This window comes from Micromys minutus (genome assembly GCF_963924665.1).
Source record: "Micromys minutus genome assembly, chromosome: 2".
Classification (NCBI taxonomy): Eukaryota; Metazoa; Chordata; class Mammalia; order Rodentia; family Muridae; genus Micromys; species Micromys minutus.
The window spans coordinates 6,966,296-6,983,162 of record NC_137971.1 but is presented as its reverse complement, the minus strand read 5'-3'; the positions used below and the strand labels follow the sequence as shown (position 1 = coordinate 6,983,162).

At 45.1% G+C, this 16,867-nt stretch overlaps 1 protein-coding gene across 3 annotated transcripts in view; it reads left to right on the top strand.

Annotated features, from left to right (window-relative positions):
• The window catches only part of RBM20 (RNA binding motif protein 20), a gene marked incomplete at its 5' end in the record, with an annotated part of 177,780 nt that overhangs the window by 141,049 nt on the left and 19,864 nt on the right, over positions 1 to 16,867 (top strand). For all 3 annotated transcript variants that reach the window (XM_080912073.1, XM_080912075.1, XM_080912074.1), the window contains 4 exons: positions 4,390 to 4,530; positions 6,359 to 6,490; positions 12,197 to 12,276; positions 14,268 to 14,889. In XM_080912073.1, the coding sequence (XP_080768199.1) occupies positions 4,390 to 4,530; positions 6,359 to 6,490; positions 12,197 to 12,276; positions 14,268 to 14,889 (975 nt within the window). The remainder of the gene's footprint in view (positions 1 to 4,389; positions 4,531 to 6,358; positions 6,491 to 12,196; positions 12,277 to 14,267; positions 14,890 to 16,867) is intronic.

The window sequence follows — 16,867 nt, the reverse complement described above, 5'->3', positions numbered from 1 at the left end:
GATTGTCCTCTGAGCTTGGTAATTAGGGCTTTGGTTACAGCCCTGACACCTTAGCTCTTTTAGGGATCTGACCTTGGGCTGGAAAGTCTCAAGTGCACCTGTCACGTGTGTCTCCTGGGAGCTCAGCAGAGCCTAGAGGTGGGTGTGAACTGAGCTCATCTGCACCTCACAGACAAAAACTCAGGCTAATGGGACACAAGCATTTCCCTAAGATCCCTCTGTTTCTACCCCAAAACTCCTCTTAAAAAATGTTGAAACGTTTTAATATATTTCAAACTAACAACAATAAGACAATACATGAGGGAAACTTGTATGGTGCTTGCCAGGACTTAACTATATCTTCCTTGCCATTTATTGCATCCTTCTTTTCTGTGTCTCATGGTCTGTCTGTTAGCCATTTTCTTCCCTGAATTGTCATTTAAAAATGGCTTAAAGACACTTTTCATTTCAATTTCCTAAGAATTCGGTGCCTAGTTTCAAACAAGCCCCACCAGTGAACCTCACACACATCCCATGACTTCACAAAACCACCCAGTGAATTCACCTTTCTTCAAGAGCCATTCAAGGTGCCATATCAGTCAGCCCTAGTGTGATTGTAGGAGTTCCTCACAGAGCAGTTCCTGCCACCCCATAATCAGATGACTTTGGACCTATTACTCCTTTAAGCCCAGAAACTTTATAACAATAAAAGTACCATGCCATACAAAAAGGAAGGTACCATTTTCAAAGTTTTGGTTGGATCCATCTACACACAGAGCGATGTGCGTTGGAGTGGTCTCAAATGTTCAGAGCAAATGCCAAATGCTGACTAGAGGACTTTGTTTCAACAAATACAGGAGCAAGGGCTGGAGAGATGGCTCAGTGGATCTCAAAGTACCATCTCAGTCTTTTCTGACACCTTGGTAGCAGTCACTCTTAGAGCAGAGCTGTATCTGCAACCCATGAGGATGACATCTTCATCAGCTGAAAGGTGAACAGGGTTGTGAACAGGAATGGCTGATTACAGGAAGTGCAGGGACAAGCGATTCACTCACAGGTACACTGGGCACATGGGGCCACACCTTTGGTTGACTTTTTAAAATTCCTGCTACCCATAATGCAGTGGTCCCCCTTATCCTTGGTTTGACCTGCTACCCAAGGTCAACTGAGGTCAGAACATTAAATGGGAACATAAAAGTGATTCATACGTTTTATTCTTAACTTTTAAGTCACTGACTTTTACTGTGATATATTGTTATAATTGTTCTAGTTTATAAGTAATTATTATTAATCCTTTATTATGTCTAGCTTATAAATTAAGCTTGATCATAGGTATGTATATGAAGGAAAAACTAGTGCACACAGGATTTGGTATTATGTGGTTTGGGAATTCACTGAGGGCCTTGGAAAATATCCCCACAGATAACTGCACTATCATTAACTCCAAAGACCGTTTAGGGCTAATTAGGGAACCAGCTCTGGGCATTGCCACATAGCATTCTATTGCTTGATCAAAAGTACATGGAGTTGTCAGGGTCCTTGGAGATCAAACTTGATTCTAGCTGATCTAGTCAGAGACCTCCCCCTCCCTCAGTTCGTACCACTATCTTCTCATTAAGATCTTTGATAAGGAATAGGCCATGTTTATGTAAGTTGTTTCAAGTACAGAGCAGTAATACTGACTACTTATCCTTTTTGTTTTTTAATGAGTCAAACATGGCTTGAGTCTAAATTGTATTTAATTTCCACAAAAGAGATAGGAAAGAATGTATGCTGGGGTTTTCTAAATAAATAATCAGCAACAGAATTTAATTTACATAAAAACATTTTGTCTTTCTATATAGGATTCTACAGTTGACTGTATAGGACTTATCACATACTCTAAAGTCAGGCAACCCTGAGCAAACCATGAATATAGCGCTTATCAAGGTTTTATCTCAGGGCTCACTTAGAAATGAGATGGAAGAGAAGTCAGCCATTAGAGGTCTATGGCTTTCAGGCTGTGAAAATCAGTATCTTGGTACATCTAAGCCCCGTGCATGGTTCATTGTTTGGAAAGTTCAAACTGAGATTATTAACTAGAAGAATATTAATCTCTCATAGCATCTAAAGGATCATTTGGAATCCATTTCTGTTTCTGACTAGAGTTTGGTGAGAAGTTCAAGGATTGAATCTTTAAAATGTGAGAAATTACGATGAATTTGTTTTAGTGCTTTGGATGTGGAAGTCTGTGCTGTGAATAGGTCTTGGGTGACAGGCAGTTTGGGGGGGTTATTCTTGGAGGAGGAATGTTCTGTTTATTCTTCTGGATTCTGATAGGGTCTTAAATACCCTTTCAGAACAGTATATACAATGCAAGGGAAGTTGGTTGTCAGGCCTGCTCACTAGGCAACTGGACAGGCTGGGAGAGGAGTTGCCCAGTCACCCTGCATATCTGGCTATGGTGTCATTCGAGCACACGTTACTCAGGCTGTCTGCAACAATGTCACATGGGGCAAAAACGTGCAGTGCTAACAGCAGACCAGGCAGAGTTTCCAGGCTTAACCTTCCGGGTAATAAACTCAGGGGGCCAGCTGCTTTCCTGTGGCCTGGATCTGTCTCAGATCACCACAGTGGCTGGAAAGATCTGAGCCTTCCATTTGCCCTCACTACAGAAGAGCTCAACCTTTGCTACCCAGGCACAGACTCTCCTATGTTGTGGAAAGTCCTTGCACTTGGGTGGGGTGGTGCAGGGAAAGACTGTGCCCCTCTGAACCAAGGAATCAGTGTTCCCCTTTGGGAAAGTGCTTGACATCTAGACACTGTTGGAGGGTGAAAAGGAGAAGAGGCACCTGGAGCTTCTCTAATTCAAGGTGGAACCATAAAAGGAAATGATAATTGAATCTAATTGTCCTCAGCCCAGATTTGACAAATGAGGGCTTTTCACAGTAATATTCTCTAAGTACCAGCTCTTGTTAGGGATGAAACCTGAAATACTACTCCCTTTCTGTTACCTCAGCAGAATCAGACCATAATTAAATGCTGAAACTCACTTTGTGGTAGAAATGATGACTGTTAAGGTAGGCTGTGGTAGACTTTTCAGGTCTGGAAGACTACACCCTTCTATCCCAAGTCAGTTGATGTGTGCTTCCTAATTCCTGAGCTCCTAGAGATTAGGGATGATTAAAGTTTGACCAAAGCTAGGCTCCCTCTAGGAGCTTGAATTAGACCCAGGTCCTGGTTTGCAAACCTTGGGTCTTGTATCTTCAGGTCTGTCTGGTGGGGTTCAGAAACTCCAAATTTCACCAGAACTTCCCCTTTTATTTACCGAGTGTATCTGGCTCTTGAGCAAATTTTTGTCTGAAGAAAAGATCCCAAGGCTGAAAAATGTTGAAAAATCATTGCATAAACCACAGGTTGGTGCCACGAAGCTCTGCATCCATATTCAGTCTCCAAAATCCTTTCATCTTTTTTCATTTAATGAAAATTTTTAAAGTGTAAGTCCAACAATGGAAGGACTATCTCTAACAGGTTCAGCATGTCTGTCCTTGCTCCCTGTCTGCTAAGCTGCTCTGAGCGTAGCCAGCCTGGACGGGTTCATACATATGCTCTATGCCTTTCTGTCCTTGTGGGTAATCTTTTAAAAATCTCACTGCAAACAAACCACAGAATCCAAACATTTAAAGTTGTAGCTGTGAGGGTAATTAACTATTAATATTCCTGCTACTAACTGCTAATAAGTAACCAAATGTTCATACTACTTGTTTTCTCTTATTTCCATATAATTTTACCTTCCAGAAAGCATTATAATGTGCATGCTAACAGGTGACCTGTTTTCCACTTGACAAGTTTTCTTAAAAATATTTCATGCCAACACGCTTCCTTCCTTCTAATGCCTGCGAAGTTTCCCACTGTACCTTTGAATCATTGAACAGCCTAGGCATTCCCCAGTGTTGGACATGCAGGCTGTTCCAAAACATTTTGCCACCCCACAAAGTATTTAGTAAATATATTGTCGCCTATGTGCCTTTAAACTTACATAGGTACTTAGTTTTATTAGGCAGTCTGCCAAAAGCAGGCTCTGAGGATCAGAACCTATCTGTATTCTAAGTTTTATTTAATATTAAGGAAATATTTTCAAAGGGTATCAACACACAACTCCCACTTGCTGTATATGGATGTGCACAATATCTTAGATCTTCTCCTGCCTTGAATATTGCTACTTGTTGGAAATATGAATCCTCTTTATAGTTAGAAGGCATAAAGCTGTCACTGTCTGTGTGTGTGTGTGTCTGTGAGTGTTTCTTTGTTGCTTTGGTTTTTGTAAATGACTATGTTCTGTTACCTGGAGGAAGATGGCCATTCGGAATGCCTGGACTGGGTAGAGAGAGATGTCCTTTGAAGACTCAGCACTGCTCTTTGTCCCAGCAGTTTGCACAGAGGAAAGGAGCCGGACGGGTGGTGCACATCTGCAATCTCCCGGAGGGCAGCTGCACAGAGAATGACGTCATCAACCTGGGGCTGCCCTTTGGCAAGGTCACCAATTACATCCTCATGAAGTCAACTAATCAGGTAGGCCTCACACTGTCACTCTGCAGGGTTCCGGAGGAGCTGCTTGTGGTGAAAGGAGACCGAAGGCATCTTTTTAAAATCAAGAGGTGAAGCACAGTTGGCTTCCCTGGGAAGCCAGGCACAGAGGTTTGGTGTTGGGACTATTGCCTTTCCTCCTTGGGCTCCACCATCCCAGCTTGCTTGCACTGGGGGAATATAGGCCTTTGTGAATGGCCTGGAAGGGGAGGTGCCATTTTCACATGGGGTACTCCTTAACATAGATATGTTACAGGTCTCCTGAGTTAATGCTGCAGCTCCAGTTGCTAAACTGATTACTTCTGATTGCCTGGGTGTGGAGCCAGCTAAGAACTGCCTGGGAACAGACATTTTAACCTGTGCTTGATGTCCATATGTGAGGTCACCTAATAGGAGACCGTGGGGAAATTGATAGAGGTCTCCCGAATATGAGAACACCTAAGGAAGGTGTTGGGTGTCCTACCTGATGACTCTTGGCCATATACATACATTCATATACATATTCATACTCACACATATATATGATATATAATATATGACATATATATGGTATATAATATATGACATATATATGATATATAATATATGATATCACACACACACACACACATATATATATATATATTAAAAACAGGATCTCTCACAATCCTCTTGGTCTCTGCACAGCACTAAGGTTCCACTTACTTTTTACATGGGTGCAGGGGTTCGCACTCAGGTCCTCATGCTTGTGCCGAAAGCTCTCTTACCTACTTGGCCACCTCCCCGGCCCCCCTTAGTCTTTAATAAAGCCACAGATCAGGTAGATGAGAAGTCCTCTCTCCAGCATAGGTATGAACTTGAAGGCCCAGTGAATCATGGGTGTTCTTTATCACTCATTCTGGAGATAGATAGGTTGTTCATTGTGTGTTCTTCTCAGGGGTCCTGTGCTGAGTAAACCAAACATACTGAGAAACTCTCACAGCTCCGGATTTGCACCAACGACTACTGTGTAAATGGACAAGTCCATTGAAAACAGTCCATTAGAAACCGTATACGTGGACTGAAGCCCATTCCCTGTGTTATCAGAACATATAAATAAAGAGGGGAGGTTACCCTGTCAATACGGTCAGGAGCCTCTTCTCTCCAAGCCACAAACAGCCTGGACATCCTTTCAGCCTAGGGGTTTATAAGCCTCTGCACCTTCAAATGTACTTCTTTTTCATGAGACAAATAGGGTTATGCTTCTGTCTCCTAATGTTACCACCACCAAATGGCAACCCACAGCCACATGTGCCAGAGCCCACGTGGAAACTGCGAGTTAATGGGCCACCCCTGCATCCCAAATAGCCTTCCACGGGATGATGTAACTCAGGATGGACATACATAATTAAGAATACTGTTTGGTAACCATGGAAACCAAGATGGGAGCCATCCTGTAATGAGTTCTCTTGGTGAAGTTAATAAAAAGTTCTCTTTGAACGCATGGGATCAAAGAGAGTTCTTTCTTGAGCTGATTTTTTTTTTTCTTTTTATTGAGCTATAAAACAGATCCTCTCAAGTATGCTGGTGTTCATTGTACAGCTCCATTAATTTTTTTAACACATGTAACCCATATAATTAACAGCCAGGCCAAGATAAAGCACATTTCCAGAATATCGGGTTTTCCAGACAGCTCCCCACCCCCACTCTAGAAGGACTCTCACAGTCACAACTCCACTGGTCCCATTGATTACGTCACCTTTCTTAAGCTTCATCTTCGTGGGATCATACCCAATACCGATTGTGTTTATGATCACCAAGTGAAGTCCACTCTCTGCCTTACTCTCCACCCTAGGCTTTTTTGGAAATGGCTTACACAGAAGCTGCCCAGGCTATGGTCCAGTACTACCAAGAAAAGCCTGCGATGATCAATGGTGAGAAGTTACTCATTCGGATGTCCACGAGATACAAGGAATTGCAGCTGAAGGTACTGAGCCCTTTCACTCAACCGTGCGACAATCCCTCTTGCTTGCCAGTGACGTTTGGGAAGGAGACTTTAGGAAACAGTGAAAAGCGTAGTCACGGCTCTTGCGAGTATCATTTACAAATGGAAACTACAATATGGCGAGAAAAGTGCTCATTGATAAGAGGATCATACACACACACACACACACACACACACACATATATGAAATCTCAATAAGTTAATAAAATATATATTTTTTAAAACTTTCATTAAGGTAAATACAAGAGGAAAGGGGCTGGGGGTTAGAGGGATTCTGGAGGGAAAGCTGTTTACAGAAGTCTTGAAGGAGAAGCAGGAAGGAGAAGGGTAGTAGTAGTGTGATGAGGACAATCCTACCCTTGAATGCAACTTCTGTGGGCATTTGGATTGCTGATAACTTTTTCTTCTATACTATTCCTCTTGTTCTCTTGCTCTCTTTCATCATCCATAGGAACCCAATATACCTACAGTATATACTCCATAGGCATCTGATATGTCTATGGTATATACTCCACAGGTATCTGATATGTCTATGGTATATACTCCACAGGCATCTGATATGTCTATGGTATATACTCCATAGGCATCTGATATGTCTATGGTATATACTCCACAGGCATCTGATATGTCTATGGTATATACTCCACAGGTATCTGATATGTCTATGGTATATACTCAATAGGTATCTGATATGTCTATGGTATGTATTCCGTAGGTATCTTATCTCATATATGTCCTTCTAAGCAGTGTTTGGCTGGCTAGACCACTCTCAGAAAGAACTCAGATGCGTTCAGTCAGTTCCAACACGGGCTTTGGTTTTGTTAGCCTGTTCTGCGTTCTTCTTTTCCATTCCTTTCCTTTCCCCCCCCCCCCCCCTTGAGGAGCAGTATAATATACAAAGGATAAATAACCGGCAGTGCACTAATGCTGAGTCAGATCTCACACACCCCATGACATCACCACAGAAGTTAAGCAATAAAATATGGACAATATGCGGAAGTACAGGACCTCAAGCTCAGCATGTTCTTGCTCTGGGGATAATCATTCCTGGTATTTTTCCTTCATGTTTATGTCACTCTAGACAGTGGAGTTTAGCTTTGCCCATCTTTAAACATTACATGGAGGGAATCACACTGTCTTTCTCTTTTCTGTTCAACATTTTATCTTCTGCATCTACTTTCATTGCTCTATAAACTGTCCCATGACTCTGCCTGTTGTCCATCCTATGGTTCAAGGGCTTCTGGTTGCTTCCACTTTGGGGAGATTAAGGTTAGTGCTAATCTACTCATCGTCAAACATGTTATGATGGTAGAAATGCACACGGGCGTCTAACCATATGGCACATGAAACACTGGGGCTGGATTTGCTAGACGGGGCACAGGCTCACCTCAGCTCTAGTGAGTTTGTCCCAAAGTGCTTTGTCAAAACATAGCATGCTCCTTATAGCTTCTGAGGGTTTGAGTGGCCCATGTTCTTGCTAGCCTTAATTTGTCTGACTTTCTAAATTGAAATGGGTACACTGTCCTGGTTTATCAGAGTTTTATTTGTTATTTATTACCCTGATAATTTATAAGGTTGAATACTTTTTATTCTTATGGTTACTGCCTCTGCTTTTCTTGGAGGACACTTTCTTTCCAAGCCTGTGGTTTTCTTTATATTATGTCTTCTTGATTTGCTGTTCTCGGAACTGGAGCACGTGTCGGTTTTGGCTCATTGTAGTAGTTGTCACGTCGGTGTTTAAACCTACCCTCGGATTTTATTTTATTTTCTACTGTTCCACCTAATACATTTTTTTTCCTAACTCATTTTCATCTTTACTTAGGGTCCAATCTGTTCACAACTAACAGCCCTTAGTCTTGAAGGTTGACGTCAGGAGACAAAGGTTAAGTAGTTGCTTGTAGCAAGTAAGCATGCACAGAGCTGGGTAATATGTCAGCCAGTCACCCTAACCTCCTCTTTGCTCTGCTAGCAATAAGACTGCAGTTCCTCCGCAACAATTCTGCCGCAGGCCCAGCCTGGATCATTTTTCTCTGTAATTATAGCATCAGACAGGAGAAAAGCCCCACCCTGTTCTCTACCTAGCTACTTCCTGTTTTCCCCCAGGGGCTGGAATGAAATTTTTGCACTGAGTTCCCAGTGCAGCTTGGGCCTCCAAATGAAGTGTCATGAGATTTTAACTAGGACAAACAACAGTAGTTCCTCGAAGCACCAAGGCATAGCAACAATCTGCTGAGGAAGACAGGGTGGTGGGCGTTACTGTTAAAGATGTCATAGAGCGTCAGGCTTGTGTCCAGCAGATGGTCACCGAGTCCCACTGTGAGTGGACAGCTGAGCTGGTGCCACGGGGAAGGAGCAAGTGTGTGAGGAACTTCCTTCCGCTAATGGGAAGAGACATAGAAACAACAAAGGTGACCCACACCAGATTGGAAAATATCACACAATCCTAGGCTCTACCCCTCTCTGCTCCGAGCCAACTTGCTTAGCCTCTGTGAATCTCCATACTGAGGCCAGAGGCCAGGTCAGAGTATGCTTGATTTGTTTGATTTTAAACAAAAGTTCCCATGCCTTTTTTTTCCAGTCTCACAATCACTATCCTCCGAGGCGGGCAAGGCGGATAATCATAGTAATTACAAGAGTGCATCATAATGTATACCTTTAATTGAGTCCTGCCACTCTGGGGCAAGTGGTGTATTAAGCACTTTCCATACATTATCTACTTTAATCTTGACGTCAGTCCCGCCAGACAGGTATTATAATCTCAGGTTTACAGATGAAGATATTGAGCCTAGAAGAAGTTCCCTAGCTTGCCCAAGATCATAGTTACGGGATGATCTGGGATGAGAACCTGAAATTGTTAACTGGGTGTAGCGGTGTTTTCCTTTAACCCCAGCACTGGAGAGGTAAAGACAGGTACATTTCTGTATGTTCAAAACCAGGCTGGCCTTATGTCCCAAGCTAGCCAGGAATACCTAGTGAGACCCTTTCTCACTAACACCAACAATAAAACAAATAAACCAACAAACAAACCCTGAAACTATATTGGGTTTGCACCAAACATGGTTATCTTTTTTTTTTTTTTTTTTTTTTTTAATTGCAACATAGGTTTTCTATACAAAGACAAAAAAGGCAGAGAACCCAGGGTAGTTTTGTTCACAGTCCCCAGGCAGGACACTGTAGAAACAATGTGCTGACATCACCTCTCAGAGTTCAGGGTGTATGCGAGTCCCCAGGGATCCCGCAGGTCTGGGCAAGACTGTGATTCTGCGTTCCTGTCAAGCTCCAGCAGATGCTGTCCCTCCTGGTCCTGAGAGCACACTTTCAGTAGCAAAGACCTAGAACATACTGTTTCCTGACCTTTGGTATGTTTTCCTCCTCCTATGTCCCTCTGGGTCATTGTGACCGTCAACATATTCCAAGTGTGTAGTAATAGGCTTTATACCCCCTACCCTGACATGAATCACCTCAGACTCTCTGCACATAACAGAGGCTTATGGTGACTCCGCATGGTGATGTAGGTGAAAGAAGGGGTTCGTTGGCTCCAGTGAGTGCAAAAAAAAAAAGCAGCTGACTGTGGGGACATACAGATGACATCATCAAGATGATGCTCTCTGCTCTTCTTTCTGCTGTCAATGGCTTTGTCTTCTGGGTGCTTCGTGGGACGGCCTTCGGCAGACCCAAGCTCTCTCCTCTAGATGGCATGGCAGCCCTCTTCAGCTTTACCTTCAGATCCCATGTCCCGTCTCCCACATAAGAGAGAGGCAGACTTCCTCCTATAGCTCCCACACAACATCTGACAGGCCTTCCCGTTGGGCTACTTTAGCTCATCCCCTCACCGGTTTCTGTGGCCAGGAGAAGGCTGCGGTTTGATTGGCGGGGCCTTGTAGGGAGGGAGAATTAGCCAGACAGAGAGGGCGTTCCCAGGAAGAAACCGGATGCAAAGAGACCCACAGGCTGGGAAACCCAGCACGTCAGAAACAACAGAGCCTGGTTCGGATGGAGCGCAGACTCTCACCCGGTTTTAGGAGCAGCAGATGTGCTGACGGACAAAGCCGCCTGGTGTAGTAGATGGCTGTCGGTCGGCATCAACGTCCTCATAAAACTGGAAGAGATGCGACATTTGAGATTTGCTTCAACATGAATTCTGAAGGCGTGAGAAGAAGGTCAGAACACAGACGTCACAAGATTGACTAGGCAGGATTCGCTCTGCTGCCACTCTACATTGTTGTGTATTCCTATAATAACAAGGTGCCCCAAATCTCACCATAGACTGATTTTTATTCTTCTTTGCCCCCACTTTTCTGGCATGATGACAGCATTGTGACACCTACTCTCTAGAGGAGAGAAGCTCATGGTGACCATATGCGACACTGGCTAATCATCTCTTACCTGCTGTCTCACAAAGTTACCGTCTTCTCTCCTGGGTCTGAAAGAAGCAACCAGGGAAGGCACTAAGTTCCAGAAAAGTAGAACACATCAACCCCCAAGACTCCTTTTACCAAATAAAACTCTTGTCCAACTCACTCTGGGATTTTTACTGTGTTTTGAAAGGTTGCCCAGTATGGGGACATATTCTTTAGCTTCTGCCTGCTCCCGCTGTTCCAGCATAAGCCACAGACTTGAGGCCTGGGATTAGCTTCCTGCATGGCACATGTCTTGTCACATAGATTTGATTGCTCCTGGAGGCCCCTTCAGCGTTCCCAGGCTCTACTATCTGTCATGGGTTGGCTGCAGAAAGCAGTAGCCAACTTCTGAGGGAAGGCAGAAAGACTATCCACAACCCTGTCTAGGGTAGCGAAATGTTCCGGACAGAAGCTTTCTTCTCAGCCCTAGCCCAGCCTCAGCCTCTTCCTGAGGCTTGTGGAGAGTTGGCAATACACATTTCTGGGTAACCTGGCTACTTGCATGTGACGTTGCATATGCTTATAACAGTCAAGGTTTATACTTTCTGCTGAATGTAAGTACTATTACCCAAGGTGTGAGGTACTCTTTGGGGGCGGCCCATCCAACCAGTGCTGAATCCCTGGGTCAGGGGTCTTGCTTTTTCTATGGCTCAGGATCAGAGCCACTATCTTCTCTTTGTCCTTTCTTTTGGGTCTTGATCTGACAGGTGATCCCTCCACGGCTTGAACATCTTCTGTCCTTTTTCCATGTCCCTGGTCTCTCATCCTGAAACCACAGGCAGGCCTCGCTCCATTCTTAGCTTTACTAGGCTCTTCCCCCTGAGACCCCCCTGACCTTAGCAAATCTGTGGTCATGCCTTGCTGAGCGTGCAGAATTGTAGTCTCTGTCCACTGGACCTGGGTTTCCTAGGGTACGATACAGTGATGGTCTCTAGTGTCTGGATGGCTCTGGAGGTCATTGTAAGTTACACAGGAAGAAGTAAAGCGCGAAGGAACAGTTGGTTGGCCTTCTTGATAAAGTTCTCTATTGACATTTGGCATGGATGATTGAGAGTTTTCAGGTTTTCTTTTCTTATCTGCTTTATTAAGAGATAACTCCCATGCCTTGCCCTCTGAACCGTCAGCCCTATCCTGGTCCTCATTATGTCCATGCTCCTCATCTTCTGGATCATCCTCTCATCTTTCCTGCAGAATGTATCAGCTCCCCCTTTGGTGGACCGGCACTGAACAGGACAGGCCATACATGATGCTTGTGGTGTTCTCTAACGACCTTTCTGACTTTACCTAGAAACCTGGGAAAAATGTGGCTGCTGTCATCCAGGACATCCACGCCCAGAGGGAGAGGGACATGCTCCGGGAGGCTGACAGGTAAGGCTCTGGGTCTTAGGTCAGAGGCCTAGAGGTTAAAGCACCTTCTAGTTTCTTGTTCTTAGGGGATGTCTTACTTAGGGTTTCTATTGCTGTGATGAAAAACTATTTCCACAAGCCATTTGGGGAGGAAAGGGTTTCTTTCACTCACAGTTTATCAGCCAAAGTGGAACTCTTAGCAGGACAGGAACTTGGAGGCAGGAACTAGTACAGAGGCAGTGGAGAGGTGCTGCTTACTGGCTTGCTCACCATGGCTTGCTCAACTTGCTTTCTTGTAGAACCCAGGACCACCAGCCTAGGACCACCAGCCTATGGGTGGTTCTACCTAAAGTTGGCTGGGCCTTCCCACATCAATCATGAATTTTTAAAATGCTCTGCAGGCTGATCTCATAAGGCATTTTCTCCATTAGGGTTCCCTTCTCTCAGATGATTCTAGCCTGCGTCAGGTTGACAGAAAATTACTTAGCAAGTGGGATTTGAATTGTAACATGGCCCTCCCTTAGTCCTAACCCTAACCCTAACCCTGTTCAGATGAGCAGTACCATTGGAGTCTAAGAAGAGCTGCTCAGGTTAGACAGAGACTAAATCCTGGGCTTCCCTTGCATATTCCTCCTGAGTCGGAGAGAAAAATGGAGAACAGAGAGTTGACATCTGGCTCTTTGGGGGCAGGTTTTCATTTTACGGATGAGTTCTTGGTAATGGCAAAGATCCTGTTTAGAGGTAGCCAGCTCTCGGTTTCTCATAAGCTGAGTGCAGACATAGAACTAAGAATGTAGTTGGGGGCGGGGGAGGAACCATCCAGTTCCTGGACCATTGTTCGCAGACATTGAATGCATGTGAATTTCCAACTAATTTCTTTCAACCGAAAGGGAAAATCATAACCAGGCCTGCAGTCTCCAGAACAGCCACAGAGGGTGCTCTAACCTTGTTGTGGAGGACAGGAGCCCAGCCCGTTTGTTTCCCAGAGGAATCCTAGCAGTCTAGTCCTAGACAGGATGCCCCTGTCTGTCCTGGCAGTCGGGGATACAGTGTTGTTCAGCACGTGAGAACCACATAAAAAATGTTCTATCCTTTTAGGATAGCAGGTATATGATGTCATTAGCTATCAGCCTTCAGAGGACGTGTGAGAGTTCAGGCTTAGGATTTTGTTTGTCTGCTTTTTTTAAAATTGTGGTTACTTGGAGTTTTAATGGCATATGTAAAGACAGACTGTGCCAGCTGTAGTTTTGGGGTAGTGTAGAGTGGGGGGGCCCTATGAAGTTTTCCCCTAAACCTTAAGCAGATCCACTCCCTGAGGGTTCCAATGGCTTCATCTCAAATTTGAATAGCTCTGAGTTCTGAAACCTTTCCCAACCCTTAGATGTCTTCCCTTAGGTGTCTTCCTCTGTTTTCTGGATCTCTGAACCTGCCTCCCCACTCCTCACTCCTAGCTGTGAGCACCCTCTTCACCCCAGGATCTCAACTACTTGTAATGAGGATTAACTGGAGACAGACAGTGGTGGGGTTGGGGGGATAAGTCACCTATAAGTCCAGGGGGTCTAAGTGGAGACATGGCTTCAAGTCTTATAAACAAGCAAAACTGGATCTAGGGAAGTGCCTCCAGCAGTAGACCAGGGGAACCTCATGTCTCGGCTTTTTGTCCCAGAGTCCTCACCGTATAGATCCCCAGGAAGAGAATGTGTTGGGGTCTATACCTTAACACGGCTTCTAAGAGGAAGTAAGGCAAGACTGAACTAAACCAATGTAATCATTCTTCCTGATTCCCAGAAGCAGACTGATAGGGGGCAGAGAGCATCTTGAGGAAAACCCTGTGCCACAGAAGTAAAGAAAAAGGCCAGGCTGGCTCCTGGACACTGTGTACTACTGTTTAGTGAACTGAAGAATGCCCAGGGCAGGTTGTGCCAAGTATATCCCTTAGAGATCCGTGTGTGTCTCCATCTCAGTGTATGAACTCTGCAGAGTCTAAACCTTGTCTCTTCCCTTTCTCCCAGATATGGTCCAGAGCGACCACGTTCTCGAAGTCCAATGGGCCGACCACTTTCCCCGAGGTCCCACAGTCCCCCAGGCCCCTCTCGGGCTGACTGGGGCAATGGCCGTGACTCCTATACATGGAGAGACGAGGATCGAGAGACTGTCCCCAGGAGGGAGAATGGGGAAGACAAGAGGGACAGGTTGGACGTTTGGGCACACGACCGGAAGCACTATCCCAGACAGATGGACAAAGCCGAGTTGGACGAGCGACTTGAAGGAGGGAGGGGCTACCGGGAGAAGTACTTGAAGTCAGGGTCCCCTGGTGCTCTCTACTCTGCATCCGGCTACAAAGGCCGGGATGATGGCTACCATCGAAAAGAGCCTAAAGTCAAGTTGGACAAATACCCAAAGCAGCAGCAGGATATGCCAGGAAGATCCAGGAGGAAAGAAGAGGCTAGACTACGGGAGCCCAGACACCCTCACCCAGAGGACTCTGGCAAGGAAGAGGATCTGGAGACCAAGATTCCCCGGGCCCCTGAGGGTACCAAGTCCAAGCAAAGCGAGAAAAGCAAAACCAAGAGAGCTGACAGAGACCAAGAAGGAGCTGATGACAAAAAAGAAATCCGACTGGCAGAGAATGAGGTAAGGATGCAGCCATGAGCCCAGGTAAGGGGAGGCAGGCCACCGGGAAGAAAATCATGTCTCATTTGTTGATGGTGTATGCTTCTTGCACATTTGCCATGTGGGGGATGGGGGACTGTCCTAAGTACAGTATATCGAATGTATCACTTAATTCTCACAGCAGCCCCCCCAAAGCTAGGGCTATCACCACTTGAGAGGAGGAAAGTAAAACAGAACATTGTGCTATCTGATGAAGGAGACAGGCTTAGAAAAAGGGACAGCCAGAATTGGAGCTAGTAGTCTGGCTCCAAGTCCCAAGTCATCCTGTTGCCTTCACTGGACATGCTAAGGAGAGGATGATGGAAAAGCCTTTTGTAGTTCCGTGTTTACCCAGGGTGGAGTGTTACTGGGGCGTTGACACCCGCAGAGCCACCCAAGGAAGATTAGATCTTTGGTTCATTCTGTGTGCCCAAAGAATTACTGGGGCTGGGGCTCCAATGGCATGTAAGGAATAGTGACCGCCACCCCTAAATTATACTGGGAAATCAAGCTCCAGATAAAAGACTTTAATTCCATTTTAATAAAATGGCACTTATATCCAAGAGGCTGCTACACTGCTTCCATTCCTAAGAAGGTGGAGGAACTCTGGGTACCATGCTTGAATTATACATTGACTCACGTTTACTTTTAGCTGAGGCATCCCATTACGTAGGAGTGAGATAGAGTTTGGGGGGGGGGTCTCATCAAGGAACTTAATTGTTAAAAATCCTCGGTGCATATCCTCTGGTCACCCTGACCCAGGAGTTGGTGACAGTCTAGTAAGGAGTCCAATTCTTTAGAGTCACTTTGGGTTGTTATTCCAGCCTTTCCTCCCACATTCGTGAGATGGGGGGTAGGTGGTGGTCCAGATACAAACAACGCAAGGTACCTAGGAGATAGTCCGTATGCAGCAGAGACCAAGGGCTGGCACACTTATAACAAAGTCTGCATACAATAGAACCCAAGTTGAAGAACAGGATCCGCAGCTCTGTAGGCAACTAACATTGTAGGGCAACATGCAGAGGGGTGTTTGAGCCGGGTGTTGAAAATGGGCAAAAACCGGTTCGGCACTCTTGGCAGAAGCTGCGGCTGGCTAAAGTGAAGCAGATGATTGCTGGCAAGAACCTGAAGGTGTTCGACATGACTGCATTTTTAAGGACATATTTAAAGATTCTAATTTTTTTTTTAAATCATAATTCTGGTATAAACACATGGTGAACACATGTCAAAGACTTTTGGAAGTCCTTCATTTTATCCTATCAGCATATGTTGAAGCTAGTTCAAAGGAGAGAGTAAAGAATAGGCATCTCACATCAACAGGCAACAAGGGATTTGCTATTGAGGTGTAACTGGTGTTTTCCACAGGAAACAGCATCTACTGCACCGTCACTGGCTAACACCCACTTGCACCTTGATGAGTCCCAATCAGTGATGAGATCCCAGCAAATAGCACAGATGTAAAAATCATGAGAAGCACTCAAGGCCCCAGAATCAGACACCCTAGAAGGACATGGCAGACACCTACTGAAAAGACACCAGGGCCGGCCATATTGGCTCAGATGCTTGGTTCCAGTTATTAGGTAGACAAAGGCAGGAGGATCTCAAGTTCAAGGCCCCTCGAGGCAACTTAGTGAGACCCTGACTCAAATCACGTGTGGCTGCAGTAGAACTCAGTGATGGTGTGTTGCCTGGCTGTAAGAGGCCCGGGATTCAACCCCCACTTAAACAAACTAACAGAGGAAGGACAGAGATGGGGAAAGGATACCCAGAGACCACTTCTGTCCATTTCAAAGTCTGCCGTGTTTTCTCAACGGGCAAAACAGAAAAAGCCCAGAAGCTGAGGTTAGAGGAGAGGGGGTAGGGCAGGGGCAGGCCTCCCTTTATGCCCTGTCTTAAACTGGATCTGAGGAGCTGTAGGGAATTTTAAGAAGAGGGTCGATAGGGACCATCTACAGATTTT